The 22,200-nt window shown below is 37.6% G+C and overlaps 1 protein-coding gene across 1 annotated transcript in view; it reads right to left on the minus strand.

The window, feature by feature from the left end:
- Positions 1-1,026: 1,026 nt before the first annotated feature.
- IFTAP (intraflagellar transport associated protein) overlaps positions 1,027-22,200 on the minus strand; it is a gene marked incomplete at both ends in the record, with an annotated part of 36,431 nt that continues 15,257 nt past the window's right edge. The window contains 2 exons of the mRNA XM_084255441.1: positions 1,027-1,191; positions 10,706-10,845. Coding sequence (XP_084111567.1) covers positions 1,027-1,191; positions 10,706-10,845 — 305 coding nt within the window. The remainder of the gene's footprint in view (positions 1,192-10,705; positions 10,846-22,200) is intronic.

Here is a 22,200-nt window from a genome sequence, read left to right on the forward strand (position 1 = left end):
GTACCCTTGTCATTGTCCAGCATCAGGACTGGCACATAAATGGCATCTTACAAAAGTTTGTTGACTAAGTAAGGAAAAGATCAATATGGAAATAACTTGATTGAACCACAACATTAAATGAAGAGCATTTTATGGTAAAGATTGTGACTTTATAAATATATACACATGCACATGTGTACAAGCAAAGAGGCCATCAATTAAAACTAAGTACATTTGATTTGTTACTGAGTCTTTTAATTAAAAAAATACTTCCTACATACTGATCCCCTTCTTCTGTGCCTTCATCTTTACCCCCTCCTTCTCTTTATGCATTTATGGGTATTCTATCCAATTAACACCCCACAATACTTGGTCATATTTACATTTCAAGTTGTTTTTTCTATGTCTTACCTTCTCAAATTATATTTAAAGCTTCTGATCATAGAAATGATTCCTTATACTTCACAACTATCCTAATACATGGCAAAGGTAATAACATAGTACATGAATTTAATATATGACACACAAGCAATTCTCAGATGCCATCTTTTTCAGTAAATCCTTTCTAAGTCAATTCCAGAAGCCTTGCCTGTCAGCATTTACAGTTATCCCACTATCTCTGACTAGCTGGGCCAAGAGACCAACCCCCAAAATCAGTTCTTCCTTATGTGCTACACAATGTGCTCTGCATGTATCATTAATTGTCCTTCACCTCCAGGGAGATGGCGTGATATTTCTAATCTCTGCTAAAATACTCCACAACCCCCAGTTATAGTGGGGGGCTACAAATGTGGACTTTCTGCAGCAGTTGCTTCCTGTTCCTGCACTTCCTCTATCAGCCATGGGGCTCCAGCAACAACATGGCAGAAAGGAATTCTGTAAAGGTAGAGATCTCTTTGGTCTTCTTAGTCATATCTCCCTAGTGACAAATAACTAACAAATCAATGCACACATACGTTTCCACAAAAGGGACTGCAATAAAATATCTTTTATTCTAATGTTGCTTGAATAATAAAATACAAGTAAACACAAAGATGTCTTGGTGAATCAGTCACCGGGTTCCTGTAAGCCTGTGTCGGTCTTCTTTCTCTGTTGCTTGGGTAGCTCTTTGATGGCATCTATCTCTGCAGGAGTGAACTTGGGGGTTAGCATTACAGAGTCATAATCAAATTCTTCATCAAGTGTGAAGGGCTGAATTTCATCTCCAGGTATCTATAAAAGATCACAGAGGAGGAAAAACATATACAATCATTGTAAAGGAAGATAAAGTTGGAAACAAACTCCCTATTAATATTTAATTAAAACTTTTTTTAGACTTCAGCACTCTCAGCTGATTAAGCTGTTTTTAAGTAAAGGAATAAATTCAATTATTCAATTTGACCTAATTTAAGCCTCTTAATATGCCCCATTTGTACCATCTTGCATCTGAATGAATATCATTAACTAATTCCGCCCACGGCAAGAATCAGAAAGTCTCCCTTGTACATATTCATTACATTTTTACCACTTGTAGTGTTAGGACTGGAGGCATATGAAAAACTAAGATTTATGTTAAAATGTGAAAATATACCTTAAAATTGTATTGACTTTAAATAGATTTTTTCACCACTTATTAAAAAAAATTGATCTATCAATAAAACAATCGCAAAAGTAGAAATAAATTGAAGTTAATAAGCTTACTTCTTCAGATAATACCTAGAATCAGTGTGCCAAACAGTAAGAATTAAGCACAAAATACCACCTTAAGTTAAAATGTTCAGGGTCCATTTCTCCTACCAAGAATTTTAAAAACATTACAGAATTTATCTAAAAGTCCAAGTCGCTGCAAAGAGATGTAATAGTTCTGCATCTATTTATTCATAACCTGTGAGTTTTAAAGACTTTCTAAAGGAAAGTAGATTTTTAAAAAGCATATTTTCTAATAAACAAAAAAGGAATGCTTTAAATTTCATTATATTACTTCCTAAAAAGTCCCTCCAAAAGCAAATGGGGTGTGATGTAATGAAATCATCTAGCACCTCTATATAGCTCTGTACTATGCATGGTGATGCTAAAATAATTGAAAATTATGGTTTATGCAAGAATGGAAAAAAAAAAAAAACGCCCTGAAGCTATAATCAGCTTTAAATATTCTTGTGTGGAGAATGATCTCATTGAGTGGATCTTACAATTCCTTGAAAATGGATCATATAGCTCAGAAACCATGTGCTGTTACTACAGGTGGGGAAAAAAACATGAAAGGTACATGTCTCCTATGTGTTCAGCAGTTTGTATTTTGCAGTTAGGCATGCATTGCTAATAGCAAACACCCAGTCAAATATAATCCTTTCTTAGTAAAACCAGCAAGAGAACAAATTTCAGAGACTTGCTCATTTCCTCCTTATTAGAAGAACCTGCAGGCTTCCCTGATAAAGATCATGACTGGAGAGTTCCCACCACCTGCCAGCCCCAGTCCTAGGGAGCTTGTGTGTACCAGCAGCCATCTCCAACAACCCTGCCGCTGACCTTAAAGAGCTCTGAAAAATAAGGAAATTGCCCCGAGCCACACAATTAGTAAGGGAGAGAAGCAACATTTGAATCCAGGACACTTTGTTGCAGATAAAGTTTCACCTCAACAAAAACACAACAAAAAGTCAGCCTTCAAGATTTTATTAAGCCAAATCATAGCTCCTTGGGAGAAAAGACCTTTTCTAAAAACAAACATAAATCACCTAAAGACAGAGGCACGTCCTGAGAAACATCCTCAGGCGACTTCACTGCTGGTGAATTACACAAACCTGATGGTACAGCTCGCTACACACCTGGGCTGCATGGTTCACAGTATCGCTGTGGTCTAAACGATCCGCACCATCTATCACAACATTCTCCCAGGTGCCACCATGACTCTCTTCCAAACAGCGACTCTACACAGGAAGCGAATCTGCCTGCAGATGGACTGATCTGTCCATTTAAGTCACTTTCTGAGATTAAATATATCATCATCACAGCCAAAGTCACAGTCGAGCAACATTGCTGAGACTGGCTCAAATGAAGAAACACATTACACTCATTTCCTGTACATAAGTGGCCTTGCTGTGTCTGACGCTATTCAGCAGTGTGGAGGCCTGCAGGCCTGGCCACAACTCCACCCCAAGCTGACTGTAAGGAATTCTGGCAGAGGACAAGGAGTCCAGTATATGCAGTCTGCTGGGATGCCTGCTTCCTGCCTTTCAGACCTGGCCTCAGGCCCAGCAACCACATTGCCCTAGTACGTTGAACCCCACCCTGAGGCCTCTAAAACCCACCTAGGTTTACCGAGCCACTCTGACTAGTTGCAGTCACTTTGCCTTCACTCACTCCGTTTTGAGGCTGGAACACAGTTTCAAAGTAGACAAATCCACTGTGCTAAAATCCCAGTAATTCCATACTATAATATACCACCCACCCCACCCCACCCCACCCCTTTGACATAAAACAAAGGATCTGCACAGCTCCACCTCCCTCCCCTTTACCCTTTAAATACTTAGTGAGTGTTTGATATTAGACTCTGGGAACACAAGATGAATAGAGCAAAACCTGTCCATGAGGTTTCATAACTTCAAGGAGAAGACAGAAATAAATGAATGAATCCAACATCACAGACCATGCTCTCTCTCCAGTAAGCAAAGTGGGTTGCATAAGCATAGAGGGAAAGTGCTAAAGCTTAAATTTCTTGAAAATCCTACTAGCCTTCCCACTCATCACCCTACTGATCATCCACTTTGTTTTAGCAACCCAAATAGAGTAAGTAAGGCTTATATGTTGGACTCCTAAACTCTAGTAACAGTTAACTCCCATGCCAAAGTAGTCCTAGATATGGTCCAACCCATCCTTTCTTCTCCGTTTTCCCTGAGGTTCCAATAGAACTTGAGGCCATAATAGCCAACATTATGGTATACTAGAGATATAGGAATTTTCCTTAAATAGGAAATTCTTATTTTTCTTTCTTTTTGAGATAAATAAATTCTCTGTTAGGCAACATGATTTCTTTTCTCAGAAATAATATTTGTTGGGCCTCCCCTGGTGGTGCAGTGGTTGAGCGCTGGGATGCGAGGCTGCCCACAGCCTCTGCAGTGCCGGTTCAATCCCTGGCCGCTGGCGAGGGTCCCACATGGCGCGCAGACCTCTCCTGCTGCGCCCGCTGCTCCCCTCAGCAGTGTATTTCGTCAGTCTGCCTGTTCTGTTCCCTGCTCTGGCTCTGGTGAATTCTCTCACCCTCCCGCGCTTCTGACTGTACCCAGTGCTTGTATAAATAAATAAATAAATCTTTAAAAAAAAAAAAGAAATATTTGTTATTAATCAAAGCATTATCAAGAAATAAAGTTTTGAGCTAGTCAACATATAGGATGCCCACATAAGAATTTTTATTTATAATCCACTTAAGGTATAAAATATGCTTAAATAAAATTTCCTTCACTTAGAAACTATTATTCATAGTAGTTATTATTAAATTAACTTCCCAGGTTATATGTCATACATGCTGAAATATAAAAGCAACAAACCAAGTAGAGTAACAATTTCATGTGTGCAATGCCAGAGTCTGACACTCAATGCATTTAAAGCCATTGGATTTGGGCTAAGACTGTCACTCCACACTGCAATGTGGCCAGTGCATCCCTATGTCAAAATGTCAGATGAACAGTCTCCTACAGTCTTTTCGGTATTTTCCAATCCTTCCACAAACTGTACGTTTCCACTAATTTCTAGGCAGTGTGCTAGGTGCTGAGGATACAAAGATGAAGACCTGTATGAAATCACATAGAAATGAGGCAGACGGGCCTCTCTGGTGGCGCAGCAGTTGAGCGCTGGGTTGCGAAGCTGCCCGCGGCCTCTGCAGCGCTGGTTCGATCCCCGGCTGCTCCCCGGCCACCGGAGGAGGGTCCCACATGGCGCGCAGACTCTCCTGCCGCCCGCTGCTCCCCTCAGCAGTGTACTTCGGTCCTTCTGCCTGCTCTGCTCCCCGCTCTGGCTCTGGTGAATTCTCCCACCCTCCCGTGCTTCTGACTGTACCCAGTGCATGTATAAACAAAACAAACAAATAAATAAATAAAAGCATGCCTCTATTAAAAAATAAATAAATAAATAAATAAATAAAAATAAAAAAAAAAGAAATGAGGCAGACACATAAACAACTACTACAGTGAGACGTATAAAGCGCAAGTGGTATATAGTTAGGGTGTGAAGGGAACAGAGAAAGGACACCCACCTGCTCAGGTAAGAAGGTATTTGGAAGGAATCAGATGTTTCCCAGAAGAGGTGATACCTGAGCAGAATCTTCAAGGTAACTATTAGTTAACAACTTTAAAGGATGAAGAGATTTTCAAACAAAGTGAAATCCCATGAGCAGACCATGCAAATAAGAGATTTTCACATGCATGGATCTGCCAGTAGTTTAGTATTGTCAGAGTATAAAGAGTAAGGCAGGGAACGGTAAGTGGAGAGGACAGCATCAGATAGTGACCGGGCTTATGTGCTGCTTATCCAAGAGAAGGTGAAAAGTCACTGGAGGATTTTTTTGAAAGCAGGGTAGATACTAGGTGATCTATGCATTTTCAGATAAATTCCTTTCTTCATTTAACTTTTAGCTATCTATGATGACACTGACACAGACATGTACAAACAGAAAGATGTTCTGCCTCTTTGGAGATTATATCCGGAGAGGTCACTGTGAACATTAAACAGAGGGTAGATTTGTAATCAGGAGACTGTTGAGGCAGACCGGGCAAGAAATAATAACAGTATATTATTACCTTAAAATAATAAGAAGAAGTGTCACTACTATTAGCTATTAGCATGGCTAGGTAGTGTTACGTGAACTTCCCAAACATTTTACTGCCAAAGAACAGGGCACTGGTAGCAAAGATTTGAAAATATTTTGAAAGTAAAATGGGCAGCACCTGATGACTGATGGAATATGGAAAAGGAAGAGTAGAATTGCAGGAAGGAAGCAAGGACAGATAAGCAGTTTTTAACATGCTGAATTTGAAAATACCCAAAGGAATCCAGGGGTCAATGGGCACTAGAACAGGTGGAGTGTTGGAGAAGATTCAAGGTATTATATATAGTAGAAATGTCTCCATTGGGATTTGACAACTATAAGGTAACTGGTGCCCTTATTCTGAATACATCCAGACAGATAACTGGAGCCAAGGATGTTTCTGCAGGATATTGAGTTGGGGAAAAGGGGAGAGGCAAGTAGTCCAGTGTAACGGTTTCTGAAAAGAGAAGAAAAAGAATAGATACTTGCCGAAGAAGGGTCCAAAGCAAGGGAAGGGAAAGTTGGGTTCATTTTTGTAAAGGGTGGGAGTACTTTGAACAAGTTTATATGCTGGAGGGGAATAAACTGATCAGAGAAGAAAAGAGAGAATGATTCTTATCCTGTTATATCAGAAAAATCACTCCTAGTAGGTAACGAGGGTTGTTCTCTTTATTTGTTCATTCAATAAATATTTATTGCAAGCCCACAATATACATGACAGCACTAGTTCTGATCCTTTTTGCATTTTGATTAAGTTAGCTTATGAGGACACACATGAGTGACTTTAGAGTCTTCCAAGAAAAGGGGCACCTATGTAATTAAAGGGGAACTAGACGCACACTGCAATTCAGAAGCTATCACTGCAATCTCTGAAATGACAACTTTTAAAATCCAGTAAAGTTGCCTTTCCATTTATATTTCAGCTGTTGGCTACTGTGGTTTACTTTGGGAATTCTCTTCTTTCAAGTTAGGTTCATTCTAGGGTTCTAAACTATAAGATTCCACGGTTTTTCGATTACAAGCTGAAATTCTGATTTATTTCAAAGAGACGAATTTGTGCACTGGAACACCAAATCCCTTGCTACTGAACAGAAAACAACTGTGAATTAAGTTATTAACTTGCTACTTTTGCCTAAGGAGCTGAGAGAAATATGTGGATTTCAGGTGTCTAATTTCAAATCTAATTGAAATCTTTTTGTAACCTCTGAGGGAATAGAACTTGTACACATTAGAAAACTGCTAGTTTCTTTAAAATTGTTCATGTGACTTACTCTAACAGAGACACTGTTACAGGAGGAATTATTTTCATTCATAGCACCCGCAAAGCAAATTAAAGAAAACAGAACTAATGCTCAAGCCAATAATATCAACATTTAGCTATAGGCTATCTCACAAACAATATGGTAAATAAACTGCTTTTATAGGTGAAAATTTTTAGAGTCCCATTATGAATTGGAAAAACAGAAAATCTCCCATTAAAATACTGTAAAATTATATTCTATGACTTCTTCTATGGTTAGGGGTTAAGGAGGGAGAATTCACATTTTTTTTTCCAAAATATGAACTCTTTTGTGCTATATAACTGTTCAAGAACTTCTAAAATTCATCAAAATTGAAATTTAATATCCAGAGTAATAGTATGGTTGTGAATACAGTAAGTACAGTAAGATAGAAAGTGGCATACTCTTGGAAAATAACTCTAAGTGGAAATGTAGATGTATAAAACAAGTGATAAAATTAGGGGAAAAAATTAAATTGGTCCAATCCAGATCAGAAGTTGATGGATTCTCATTAGGCAATTAAGAGGAAATCAGGATATTAAGCATACATTTTTATCATTTGAGACTGAAGTCATAAAAAAGCACCTACCTCTCCAGTACAAAATAGCCCTTTGGCAAGTCCATTATAGGGCATTTGCTGGAAATTGATGAACAAATTCCTTTACTGGCACTGGGTGCTTTAAAATTAGATTAATGCTATTAAGCCAAGGGAAATTTGGTGCACTATTGTCATCCCACACAATTCTGAAAAGTTCTCTAACAAATAGTGACTAGAAATAAAAATTCCAACCATAATATTACTCTGGATATTTTAGAAAAAGCAAATTTAGGGCCTCCCCTGTTGGCGTAGCAGTTGAGTGCTGGGCTGCGTCTGCAGCACTGGTTCATTCCTCAGCCGCCGGCGAGGGTCCCACCAAAAAAAAAAAAAAAAAAAAAAAGCAAATTTATTCATCTATGGCTCATGAGTTTGCCAACACAAAAAAAAATGCTTATCTCATTTTGACTCCCACATTTAAAAATGTTCACATTTTCTGGTAAGAAATTTATAAGCTTTTTAAAGACACAATCACCTGAAGGGTTTTAACTTTTATTTTATTGACTCTTTCATAGATTTCAGGAATTATTTCCATTTTTTAAACCTGTCGACTGAAAGCATTTTTTAAATTTTTAAAGGAAAAAAAAACCACATGTATAGTGCATATACTACTGGATGTCAATGAACAAAATTTCTTTTTTTTTTTTCAGATTTGAACTTTTATTTTTTATTTTTATATTCCCCATACAATTGCAACCCCCTAATTTTGACCCCTATTCCTCCTTTCCCCACTCCCAAAGTGAGTCTCTGGTTCATAGTTGTTTGTTGATTTTGATTTTTTTCTTTCTTACAGTTATTCTTTTTTCCTGGTCCCTCATTTAGGTTTTCTAGATTCCTGTTATGAGTGAGACCATCGGTATTTTTCTTTTAATGAACAAAACTTCTACGAGAAAAGAGCACTTTTTTTTTTTTAAAGATTTATTTATTTATTTGTTTGTTTTATTTTTTTTTTACAGAAGAATATATTTATTTATTTATTTATTTATTTATTTATTATAAATTTTATTGTTATATTCCCCATACAATTGCAGCCCCCCCATTCTGACCCCAATCCCTCCCCTCCCGCCCCCGCCCCCCTAAAAGTGTCTCTGGTTCATAGTTTTTTGTTGATTTTGATTTTCACTTTCTTATAGTTATTCATTTTCCTGGTCCCTTATTTAAGTTTTCTAGGTTCCTGCTATGAGTGAGACCATCCGGTATTTTTCTTTTTCTTTTTGGCTTATTTCGCTGAGCATGATCCCTTCCAGCGCCATCCATGTTGCAGCAAATTGCATGTGTTTATCTTTTTTGAATGCTGAGTAATATTCCATGGTATATATGTACCACATCTTCTTGATCCAGTCATCTATTTTTGGGCATTTGGGTTGTTTCCAAAGCTTAGCTATTGTAAACAGTGCTGCTATAAACATAGGGGTGCAGGTGTTCTTTGGAATTGATGTTTCTGTGTCCTTTGGGTAAATACCTAGGAGTGGAATTGCTGGATCATATGGAAGCTCTATGTTTAGTAGGTCCAGAAATCTCCACACAGCTTTCCACAGTGGTTGGACCAGTTTGCACTCCCACCAACAGTGCAGAAGAGTTCCTTTTTCTCCACACCCTCGCCAACATTTGTTGTTGCTAGTTTTTTTAATATGTGCCATTCTCACTGGTGTAAGATGGTATCTCATGGTAGTTTTGATTTGCATTTCCCTGATGACAAGTGATGTTGAACATTTTTTCATATGCCTGTTGGCCATTTGCATTTCCTCTTCAGAGAAGTTTCTTTTAAGCTCTTCTGCCCATTTTTTGACTGGATTATTTTCTTTGTTGTTGTTGAGTCTCATCAGCTCTTTGCAGATTTTTGTGATCAGTCCTTTATCATTAGTGTTGGGTGCAAAAATGTTCTCCCAGTTGATGGGGTTTCTCTTTGTTTTTGTTATTGTCTCTGAGAAAAGAGCACTTTAAACTTGAAATGTGTGAGTTATTTCTGATTGACCAACTATTTCCAAATAGAATATCTGCTAGTGGAAGCTAGTACCTAAATGACTAAATAATCAGGAAACATCCTGCGGGTTTTATTTGGAAGCAATAACAAAAACCTCTTAACAACTTCTTGTACCTGAGCTCCTTTAAAGTTGGAGTAAATAAAAAAAATAAAGTTGGAGTAAAAAGGGCTATAAATGTCATTTCCCATACCAACAGCCTCAGCGGATACACATTTGTTTAGGATATATAGAAGAGATGCAAATGATGGCAAAAAAAAGACTTGAATCATGCTTTGGGGAGAGTTAACAAGTGCAGAAATTCCATTCTCCTGCATTTCCCCCATGAATTGACAAGGCCCGATGACATTTCCTAGCCTCCTTTGTGGTTAAATAAAAATATGTGAGTAAGTGGTTGCCAATGCAATGGGGCAGAAGAGCACAGTCCTGAGTCCTAAACCTCGGGGGGACATGCTGCCCTTTTTGCTCTCAAACCCTGTCCTATCAGGTAAGACAATGAATGACCCTTACGGGACAAGCACTGAGGATAAGGTCCTAAGGCATAGTGGAGATTCAGAGAGAAAGAACCTACTTCCCTGCTGACCCCAGGGAACAGAGTAAGGGCTCACTCGAAAGGCTCTCTACAAATTGTTAGATGAGAGAAAGGTCTATTCCCTTTCAGCCACTGAATTATTGTTGGGATTCTCTACTATAGCAGTCTGGCTTTACCCTAACTAATACAAAATATTTATAGGATGTTAGAAACAATTATTTTGAAAAAAAAAATGGTCAGCTCAGATTGAAAGAGATTAAAAAAAACTGTCCATGTGCTCTGTTGCAAAGTCCCCAGGTAGCACTGTCCTCTAGCATGGCACACATCATGAAACAAAAATAGTTTCCACATAAAAACATAATTGCTCTCTGTGCTTTAAAAGAAACACAGACATCAGAAAGAGACAGCAGTGAGAAAGACCCAATTAAGCAGCTTAAATTCTACATTTTCCCAATTCTGAGAAAAACTACAAAGCTACATGGGTAGAGTGACAGTTCTCTGAAAGGACAAATTAAAGAAATCAAGGCAGTTTTGAGACGGATTGAATTCCCCGTGGAGTACCTCTTCCATTTGTTTGTCGACTCTTTTTACAGTGGACCTTGGCTTTACATCAGGGCCAAGGGGCCGGGCCATGGAAGGAATATAAGAAGGACCATCAGTGTTTACGTCCTGCTCCACTTCACCTGGAAGCAGCAGCAAATCTGTTGGGTACAAAATAATTTGCTTGATCCTTGCACCAAGTTCACAATTTTTTATTTTTAAGATTTATTTATTTATTTATACAAGCACTGGGTACAGCAGAAGTGCAGGAGGGTGAGAGAATTCACCAGAGACAGAGCGGGGAACAGAACAGGCACACTGACGAAATACACTGCTGAGGGGAGCAGCGGGCACGGCAGGATAGGTCTGCGTGCCACGTGGGACCCTCCCTTGCCAGTGGCCAGGGATGGAACCGGCCCTGCAGAGGCTGGGGCAGCTTCGCAGCCCAGAGCTCAACCGCTGCACCACTGGGGAGGCCCCACGTTCACAATTTATCTAAATCATCTAAAAGCCTATAATGGTCAAAAGAATGAAACAAAATGAACTCAAGTAAGAAGCTGCATTTCACAACACCTATCCTTATTTTGGAACTTAAGGGATTCCCCTCCCTTTTTATAAAATAGAAGCCATCTGTACATTTATTTTTATCTTATTTCTGCAAAGCCATATCCCATCTAAAAGGTGTGGGAGAAACACACCTCTCACCCCCAACCCAATTTTCTACCTATGTAGAAAAATAAAGCAAGAAGATGCTACTTTTCCCTCACTTTCCCTATTTTCCTGAGGGGTAAAGAGAAAGAAATGGAGTACTTATTTCATCCTGTAACAATATGGCAATATTTCAAAAAAATATATTAAAAAACAATGATGCCAGAAGGAAAGAACTTCAACTTTCAACAGAAAAATGAAATACTCTGTCATATTCAGAATACATGGTCTAATTTTCAACCCTTGCAAACAACGTGTTTCCAGCTTGTTTAGCACAATCAAAAGAATTCAATAACAATCTTGGTTTTCTGATCGATCCATTTTAAGTGGATACAATCCCTTATTATAAGTGGGTATAAGTGACAGGACATGAAAGCATCACAGAAACTGATGATCTTCAACAGTTTTCTTTAAAGAACACAACAACAAAATAGAAACACAACAGGTTTTCTTCTGTAAATTTTCAGAGAACCAGAGAGCTGCTGGAGCTGGCCAATAACTTGCAGCTGGCTCAGGATGATGCTGCCTGCTACTCAATGATCATCCTAATTAAGACACTAATTAAGTTCTCAGTGGAAATGATTAATTAACAACAGGCATGCCTTCACTGTTGCCAATGGCAGCATATAGAAGGAGATAACTGAGCAGGTATTGATATTCAAAACCTGAAACTTACTTGAAATATATTTCTCATAACCACAGAGATCACCTTCACAAAAAAACATGATTACAAAATTTAAAAGACTTCAGCAACAGAGGACACAGCCTAGAAACTGAGAATGTTGGTGGGGACATGGTGACAAAGGTATTTCTATGATTAATTAGTGAAATCATAGGGTATGATCTAATGAATGAGCACAAGTATAAACAACAGTAACAGCCAACACTTATGAGCTGATATTGCATATGCATTAACTCAAATAATTCTCCCAACAGCTCTGTTATTGTGTTACAGGATAGAGATCTAAGCACTGACAGTAACCTCATTTAAGGTGCCACAGCTTGAAAGTGGTGGAGCCAGGGAGTGTGTCTGCAGAGCCCACACTCTTAATTCACAATGTCACATTATGAACTTGTTTTAAATAAGCATTTTCAGTACTATTAGTATTGTTGAAATCTATCAGATTATGCATCCAAACTCAAGGCCAAGAAACGTCACTAGTATAGCCTATCAGCATAGCCAGCATTAAGTGCACTTCAAAAAATTATACCCAAAGAAGCAAGACTTTTTTTAAGAAGACTTATTAATTTATGCATACAAGAGCTGGAGTACAGGCCAGAGGTGTTGGGGGTGAGAGGATTCACCAGAGACAGAGCGGGGAATAGAACAGGCAGATCGATCGAACAGGCAGATCGCTGCTGAGGGGAGAAGCCAGTGAGACAGGAGAGGTCTGCTGCGCCATGTGGGTTGCTCCCTGGCAGGCCAGGGATCAAACCCATGCTGCAGAGGCTGTGGACAGCCTCACAGGCTGCATCCCTACCCTTTGCACTACCAGGGAGGCCCCAAAAGAAGCAAGATTTTTAAACTCGATAAGATTGGTGGAACGACTGACTTTCTAATGTACCTACTTGAGATCAAAGCCAAACTCCCTCACTGAGCTCCCTGGTGTACCTGCTGAGGACTGGCACACCTGGCTAGGAGCCTGCCAACAACAAAAGCAAGAAGAGAAGGTTCAGGTCTCATAATATGAAAACCAATTCTACCAGACCCATCGGCCTGCCAGTGCAAACATCAATTCAAATGTGAATTCAAAATCAACTCTATTTTCAGGAATATTTAAAAATCTGATCTACAATATTGTGCACTGAGGAGGACTACTCCAATTCCTCTGCTGAAATTCTTCACCTCCCTAATATGCTTGCAAAGGAAATAGAATTTTCAACAAAAGTGGTTACTGTCATAAAAAATTCTACTCTATAGAAACAATTCCTTCAAGGCAATAAGATGCAGTATCTCCACATTTAAAATTCTTGTCAACTGTTTCTTTAGTGTAAAAGCAAAATGCAGAAATGCATAACTACTGGTGCCTAACACAGCACCTTACATGTCATAAATTCTCAACAAATACTTGCAAGCTAGGAAGCTAATTTCCTGCATCTCAACTTTCAAATTAAATAGCAAGTATCAAGAGTCTATCAATATCTATAGAACATTATGGATGATGTAAAATATGCATATCACTAACACTCAAAAACTAAACTTTGTTATGAGGATAAGATTTTCCCCCATAAAATCAATCAGAGAATAATCAAGAACAAAACTGAACAGCTTTAACTCTAAAAAGGAAAGATTTATAAAAAGAATGAAACCAATAAATTTGATGGGAATAGTCGGGTAAGACATATGTTACAGGAGCCACCTTATCTTTCAGCTATTTTAAAAATCATGGATTATTTATATTACTCGTATTCTCTTGGGGGGAAATGATTATAAGAATCAATGGTGGTGAATTTAATTTCTGAAATTCTCTATAAAACTTTCTAAAACTAAAATTGAGAAGCTCAATCTGGATTGTATTCACCGCTCTTTGTAAAACAATCAAAGGCCTTGCTTTTATCTTAACTCAATACCACCATCTTGACTTTTATGCATGCAATAGCCAAGGCAACTCTCAAATATCAAGTAGATGTTGGATGGCAAGACTGGTTGCAAGTATTTCAATCTCTTCTTTCTCAACTACATGATAAGAACTTGCAATATTTGTAAAGTATGTGTTCATAAGTATACAACATAAAGTATACTCATACCACTTGTCTTTCCATATTTAGTCAATGACTAGCAAGTCAAAGGCTATTATAGGACATAATCAAACCTGACATCTGATTTAAAAAGTAAGCAATCTACCTTATATCTGGTAATACAGACAATAATGATATTTAACCTTCCTAGTATCTTCATAAAATTAACCAATCTGTTCCTTTATTGTCATGTAGGAATAGCCAAAATATCCTGAAATGTAGGGACTGCCTGAGACCATAAAGACATAGATAAGAAATAAATTAATCTATAATCTATACATTCCATGAGAAAGGAACCAGATTGGTTTTATTCACATTTGTTAAATATTTGTTGACTAATAGTCCCTGATCATTTATAGGCTACATACATATGCTTATAGCTGTAGATAAATACAGAATTTTGGAGACTGACACCTTCATTAAAATTGGGAAATGAGTGTCAAACAAGGCTGCCAATCTTGGAGCAGAAATCAGTTGCCCATTCTCGTTCAACACAATCAACCACATGACAGTATAATTCTAAGAACAAGATCTCAAATAGTCTCTTCAGCCAATAATATTCATTCAGAGAACAGGCTGGAGCAAGTGAAAGGGAAAAAAAAGGGGGGAAAAAGGTGACCAGAAGATTCTTTCTACTTTAGTGCCCTCAGCATAGTAACTATCTCAAATCATTTTTCTGTTAAACAATCTAGAGCATGACAGTAACTACCCATCAGCTTAACTAAGTCTCTCAAATCCAAAGCAGGAAACAACCATGAACTTGATATCCAATAAAACAGGGCACCAAACTTTGCCACAAAGGTTACCCTAAGACAATTGGTCACCACCAGGGCCCTGGGCTGGCTCCTCTGGAAAAAAAAAAGAAATGTCTCTACATGGGATGCCAGAATGATAAAACCAAACACCGGGAAAGAATCATGCTCGTGAATCTTGGAGAATATTTATGAAAGTGAATAGGGTGAACAAATAAAGTCAATGTTAGAAAAACAATATGAAACTCACTGCCTTGTTGCCCAAGGCAAATCTGTTGCTTAAACAATAACAACAGAATCTAATCAGTAAACCTCTCAGCTGCCAAAATTATACAAGCAACTTGCCTATTTAAAATGTCACATTTCCCATCTGATATAAATATTTGCCTTCTGCTCGCATTCCTGAAGTGTAATACAAATTAGGCTCAAACTAAAATTCACCTTGGCACAAACTATTTTTTTTTCCTTTCAAATGACCCAGATTGTGCATTTTGAAAATTGTGAAGCCCTGGTGGTCTTTTCAGTAATTGGAATAGATCACTGAAGCCTAGGTTGCTTTTCAGTCTAGTCTTTTCACATTATTTTACATGTGGGAAGGTCCTGACTACCTTACTCAAGTCCATTGAGACTTGGTTCAGCCTCAGTAACCTTTTAAGACACAAATGCAAGATGGTCTGTTATCGGATTTCTGGAAAAATCATACTAATGAGAACTTTATGCAAATGTTTTAAATAAATAAATGGATACAGTAATAGAAAAACATAACTTGAAAAAAACATCTAAAGCAAACAATGTGAGAATAATGGAAAAGGTAACAAAACTAATTTAAAAGATTGATAGAACCAAAATCAGATTCGTTGGCTATGTCAGTTCATGTCAGTATACAGACCTTCTCATTACCGGCAGGAAGCAAGAAACTTAAATTCTTGCAAAAATGCCCAGTCCACGCACTTTTGTGCCCTCCTGTCAAATGAATTTTGTATTGCACATGTACTACATGCAGGCTAGAACCATTTGTCTATAAGAGTCACCTACAGACAAACTCAGAATCTCCTGGGATAGTGCTTTAAAATGCAGTTCACCAGTTGCCACCAAAGGCCTTCTGTTTTAGACTTTTTCTTGGGAACAGAACCCAGGTTATCTGCATTTTTAACTAGTCTCTCTCCTCTGCCTCAAATCAACCAAAATCCAAAACCGGGTGCTTGCTCTACAAACATGGCTTCCAGATAAACCCTTCCTATCCCTTCTAATCCAGTCAGAGCCCCTATGCTGCTCATATAGAAATTCAGAGCTGCCTAGGATATGAAAGTTAAGAGAACTTCTCCCAGGAGCATGCGATTCCCTCAGATCTCTGATCTCACTTGAACCAAGTAAGTAACAGAAAAATCTGCAAAGTCTACTAGTTAGTAGAGTACTCAAGAAAGAATCCTTTGAATGCAGTAGAACGCTGTTTGGAATTAGAATAAAATATTAATTGCATCTAATTACTAAAACTTCTCAAAGTCTGGGAGCCAGGGAAGCCAGAGCAGGGGTCTTATAAATCAGATCAGGTTACAGAGTCACTATCTCTAAACCAACTATACCCACTAGCTTTAAACCCTGTCTGATTATACATAAGCCACCCTCCCCCAACAATAATGGTCCTCATCATGTTTGTGACACTGAAAGACTGTAAACAACACTTAAAGGCCAGCGATCAAACACCCATAGAAACTGCCCCTTCCTTAACATTCAACGTTGACTTTGAGATTTTCTTGCATATTAAGTCAGCAATGAGTTTTTGAAAACAAATAGTTCTAGTGTTGAGCATATTTCAGAAGGCCTTCAAGCAACAAAGACTGCCTATGCTTATACAGAAGTGTTTACCAAAAAGTAAAAAAGCCCTCATCTATACTCACCTCAGTGGAGTAGCATAAAGTCTCTCCTGACCCAAACCCATATGGAAAAAAGACGCAGTAGAAACATTTACAATGTCTTCAGTAGTAAATAGTTGGTTTACATGTTTGAAAAATTTTATAAAAGCAAACATTTGGAATTTATTCTTTTTTGCTTATTTTATTATCAATCCAGATATTTTATGCTCAATTCATATTTTCGCATAATTCAAAAATAATCTCGGGCCTCCCCAGTGGTGCAGTGGGAGGCATGGCGCTGTGAGGCTGTCTGCAGGCTCTGCAGCACAGGTTCAATTCCCCACCAGCCAGAGAGATACCCACATGGCACGGTAGACCTCTCCTGTCTCACCCACTGCTCCCCTCAGCAGTGATTTTGGTTGTCTGCCTGTTCTGCTCCCGCTCTGTCTCTGGTGAATTCTCTCACCCTCCTGTGCCTCTGGCCTGTACCACAGTTCTTGTATAAATAAAAATAAATCTTAAAAAAATGTCAATTTACATTATGATGCTTCAAAGAATTGAAGTCTTAAATGGCTCTGCTTACGACAATTATTCAAAGTTCAATCATCTGGTAAATTGTGAGGAGGAGGAGCATCTTTATTTCAGTTAAGACTACTTTATAATTGTCAATAGATTTTTACCTTTCAGCTGAAATCTTTGTTATTGAGAAAGAAAATGCATGACTCCAGATTTCCCAATCTCAGGGAAGTAGAAGTAAGGATTTCCAAAAAGTAAAAAATGAAAAGAAAAAAAAAAAAAAAAGGAAAAAGAAAGGCTGTCTAAAGTCTTATTTGTAGTTTTTAGAAAGAGGTCAAATCACATAGAAAGGAAGCAGAAAGCATACCGTTGCTCATTTGGGGCTTAATCTCTTCATCCATGTCCAAATCTTCTAAATCTAGGAAATTGTCTACCTAGAAAAGGATTAACATCATTTTTATGCATATTAGGTCTAAAGAAAAAAAAGGCAATTAAGAATCAGTGAATCTATTTCCACAACACTCAACGGAGCAACAGAATCCCCTTTTCTCATTAACTGTTGAATCCCAGCTAAAGGTCTTTGTGTTCACTGTGCTTTCCCAGAGATGTGTGAAAGAAGCAGTAAATTTGGAAGTTGGCCTGGATTTTGTAGGCACCATAGTAAGATCTCTATACTGAAAGGGAAAAAACAGTCTGGGGAGTTTTTGAAGAGAGACTTTGTTCCAGATTTCATCCCAAAATATATACCACCACCAAGACAGTCCAAAAACAGTGTCTCTGTTTTTTGGTTTGTTTTATTGCTTTTGCTTCTCAAGCAAATGGTTTTGGTGGGTCTGGCTATTATCATAATAGTGTGTTTTTCACTCAGAAGAGCCAAAAAGAAGAAACTAAAGGAAGCGGGAAAGAAAAGTTCATTCAAAATAAAATCATCCTGCCCCAGGTAAATCACAAGAGAGGTGAATAGGGCAAAAAATCAAGTGTTCTCTCTTTCAAGCAAATAAAACTGAAAATTACTTCAAAGGTAAAACACAGAGCAAGTGACCTTTACAGACACAATAGCAGCATTTCAATGAAAAACTATTCCACGTGGAATATGGCTTTCCACTGCAAGCTGACAATGAGACATTTTAGATGAATAGAATGGTAACATTTCAGACATGAACTAATTCATCTCAGGTGAATATCAAAGAGTGTAAATAAGAAAATTATTTCACTGCTGGCACAAAGGAGATCTAGTAAAGGTGTAATGGCGAAGGCCTTTTACGTCCATGATCTGAAACATGTGCATAACAAAATACCTTAAAATCACAAAGTTAGATCTCATAATTGGAATTTGAAAAGACAGCCTGTGTCTATCTTCTTTCAGATCGACTTGCCAGACCATGCCTATTACATAGGAATTAAAATGGTTGTTTCCATTGCTAGTAAGTACACAACAGCAGTAATTTCCTGACAACCGAGTGACAGCAAAAAAAATCATCTTCCATCGAATGGTTTTAATACTAAAACTTGAGAATCTGTTATAATGTCTTTTTTCTGAATGAGATTTGTTAAGAGGAACCAGATGCATGTTGATCAAAGCACCCTTTCCATTTGTTAAACTTTGAGGAAAAAAGACCCAGAACCCAGACAACCAAACAGAGTTTACAGATTCAAATACCAATTAACAAAAAGTCTAAGAATAAAAATATACTAAATTCTCCAACATTGTATGAGAGACAGCAAATGAGTTCTGTTTCTATGTTTTTCTCATATCTTATCATGGAAGAACACTGAACCATGCCTTACCTTCACCTTTCCTGCCCTATTCAGATCACCTTGCAGGAATGTACCAACTTTTTGGCCTTCATCCAACACTATCTGGAAAACAAAACAAAACAAAAAATAGTAAAGACATATTGATGTGGAAATTAAACAACCAAAAATAAAAGAACTGATCTTATAGTCCTTCATACGACATAATGTCCCTTCTGGTTTCTGTTAATGAACTACACATGATGAAACAGATTCACTAAGATATAGCAGGGAAAAGGCAGGGAAAAGGTCTCAGGAAGTCTGACTTCTACGTCTGTTCTCCTGACTTACCCATGGTGTAACCTAAAATAGATTACTTAACTTCAGTTTTCTCATACTTAAAAAAGAAACACTTCCCAACTCATTACCCCACTTCACATCCCATCCCAATGATAAATGAGAGCATGCAAATATAACACTTTTAGGTTGTTAGAAAACAATGCCATTGAACAATTTTTTGCCTCTCACATGCTGGTAAATGATCAAATAAATAATTCTTTTGTCAAAGATTGCCAGTAGAAAGTGAATCCTGGGAGGTGGGGGGGGTGGATTTAGGGTGGGGAGAGTGAGTTTTCGTCCCACAATCATCCCACTGGAAGCAAGTTCTAGAATTAGAAAATTGTAGGTATCCAGGTTAGAAATGTGTAAACCTCCATATCCCTAACACATAGATTTTCAGTTTCTTTATTAAAAAACTCAATCTCATATACATTCTACCCATAATATATAAAGGAAAACATGATAAGGTAGAAAATTAAAAGTTCAAATAGTTTAAAGGGTATAACTTTTTTCACTAGGCTTATTTGATAATTAAAAACCACAGCTCAGGAGAACATGAAGAGTGTCTGTAAGTCTTAGAGATTAGGAATAGAGTAACCAGCAAATCCAACTTGGAAAACCAAGTTAACAGATTCAACTTTAAGTTTGAAAGAGATGAATCCATGACACTTATAAGAAAGTCCCATTTTACATAGAGAATTATGGAAGGGAACTCTTTCTGTCCCTAAAAGAAGATACACTAAAAAATACAAGTAAATACAAGAAGAATAAGAGGGTGGAAGATCCTTAAGAGGTTTCTAATAAAATTGAGGCTAACCAAGTTACCATTATAAATGCTGACTGTTGAAATGATGAGCTGTAATAATGATTTCAATGGTGTCCCCTGCTGCACTCCTTTTAGAGTTAGGCATCAGAGTTACTTATCAATAGTCGTCTGATCTTTTCTTATGATCTTAGGGTCTTTTTTTAAAAAATGTATGCTTTTTAATTGAAGTTTTTAGACCATTTCTATAACTGTGCTATTGTTTTACCTGTTCCTCTTCCAATGCATTATGAAGAAAAATAGTTTTATTTCTAAGATGGTCATTTGGTTCTTCTTCATGAGTAAATTTTCTTGACATAAATATGTGTCCTGCAGAATCAGCTCCAGATGCTCCTCTTTTGGGCACATTATCTTCTGGAATGATGTTACATAATATTAGAAAATTTGTAAGAGAAAAAATTAAATTTGAAAATTATTCACAATACAATATGACAGAAAAGCTGCAACAAAATTTTTCCAGTGGTTATCTTTCCAATCTCTTATATAGGCATCCATTCATTTCTAAAAATCAAATGGAATTTTTCTGTATATATTGTGCTATAACTCAACCTGACAACAGCATTTCCTTCTGTATTACTGAATACAGAATTACTGTATTACTGAATACAAATTATATATCCTATATAAGTTTAATGGCTAGAAAAGTCCATTGTACAAAAGTAACATAGATGACTTAACCATTCCTTTATTTTCAACTATTTAAAGCTATAAACAAGGAATACCTTCATACTACTAAATCTGTGCCCATTGTGATTTTCTTTTTAGGATACAAAAAAAAATCTAAGATTAATCCAAATTAAAAAGCTGAGGAAATTATGGTATCATGATGCCATTAACACAAATGGAAGTGGTGGTGGGGGGGTAAATTCTGATGAGAGAGCGTCAATTAAGCTTCAGACAGGTCATATTTGAAGACTGAGGGAAATGTTAAAACCAGAGGCAGGCATCAAACTATAAAACAGCCTAATCCGACAAAGTGACCATTGTTTATTGCTCAAGAACTACTAATTCTCCATTGGCATAGCCATTGGTGAGATCCTTATTGTTCTAAGGATCACAACTTGGTTCAAGTGAAGAGAGATCCTTTGTTTACTTCTGAATACCCCATTATTAGTACAACTAAGATTTGCAGGGATGTCAATAGGGCATTAGCACAGAAATAACCACTGGGAAGCAGAGGTAAAGTAACCTAGACAAGAATACATTATGAACTCAATAAGCCAGGAAGGGAAAACGCAAACATCTGCATGCATCACTTTCTCTTTAACAGGATAATATTATGAATAGCACAAGCTCACACCAACTCTCCCTACTGCTTCCTACACCAGCACCTATGACTACTAACTAGCTGCTAGCCACTACTAATCTCTAGAAATTAATGTGAAGCACCAGCTTTAGGTGCTGGAGATAAAGGGACTGAGGATCTGAGGAAGGTAAGGGGAGGGGTTTTGATAATAATACTGGAGTAACTAGCACTATAAAAGATAAATGAGGAAAGCATCGATTGAGGACTTCTCCTGACTTTTTCTTTTATAGCAAACAGTCCTAAGGCAAAGATAAACAATGGTAGCAGAGTGGGAAAAGGCAGGCATGAAACTGCTTGGAAACCAGAGGAGTTATCTGGAGAATGCAGGGCTCCTAAAACAGCATCTAAGTTACAAGCAAGAAGACTTCCTGGGGCTACCTGTCATTCCTCAGTGCATGTTCTAATAGAGATGGAAGAGTTTCAGTGCTTCCTGCTTAGCCTTTAAGGCTCACACAACCTAAATCTAGCATTTACTAAGAAAATACTATGTACCCAGCATAACACCAAGGCCATAGCCTATTGACGTAAATACTTGAAAAGCACAGTGATATTTGGGAAGAACAGAGTCTTCGAAAGGACAAGTTTGATTTATTCTCATAATAATTCAATGTACTCCTCTACCATTCCAGTGAATACCAGACACTTGAAGATAACCGGAAGAAACTCCTCTGAAATAAAGAGCAAAGAGCAAAATAAAATGAATCCCCAGTTTCTGATGCTGATGTTGAACTACTATGGGGGTCTCA

This window comes from Talpa europaea, assembly GCF_964194135.1.
Source record: "Talpa europaea genome assembly, chromosome: 1".
NCBI lineage: Eukaryota > Metazoa > Chordata > Mammalia > Eulipotyphla > Talpidae > Talpa > Talpa europaea.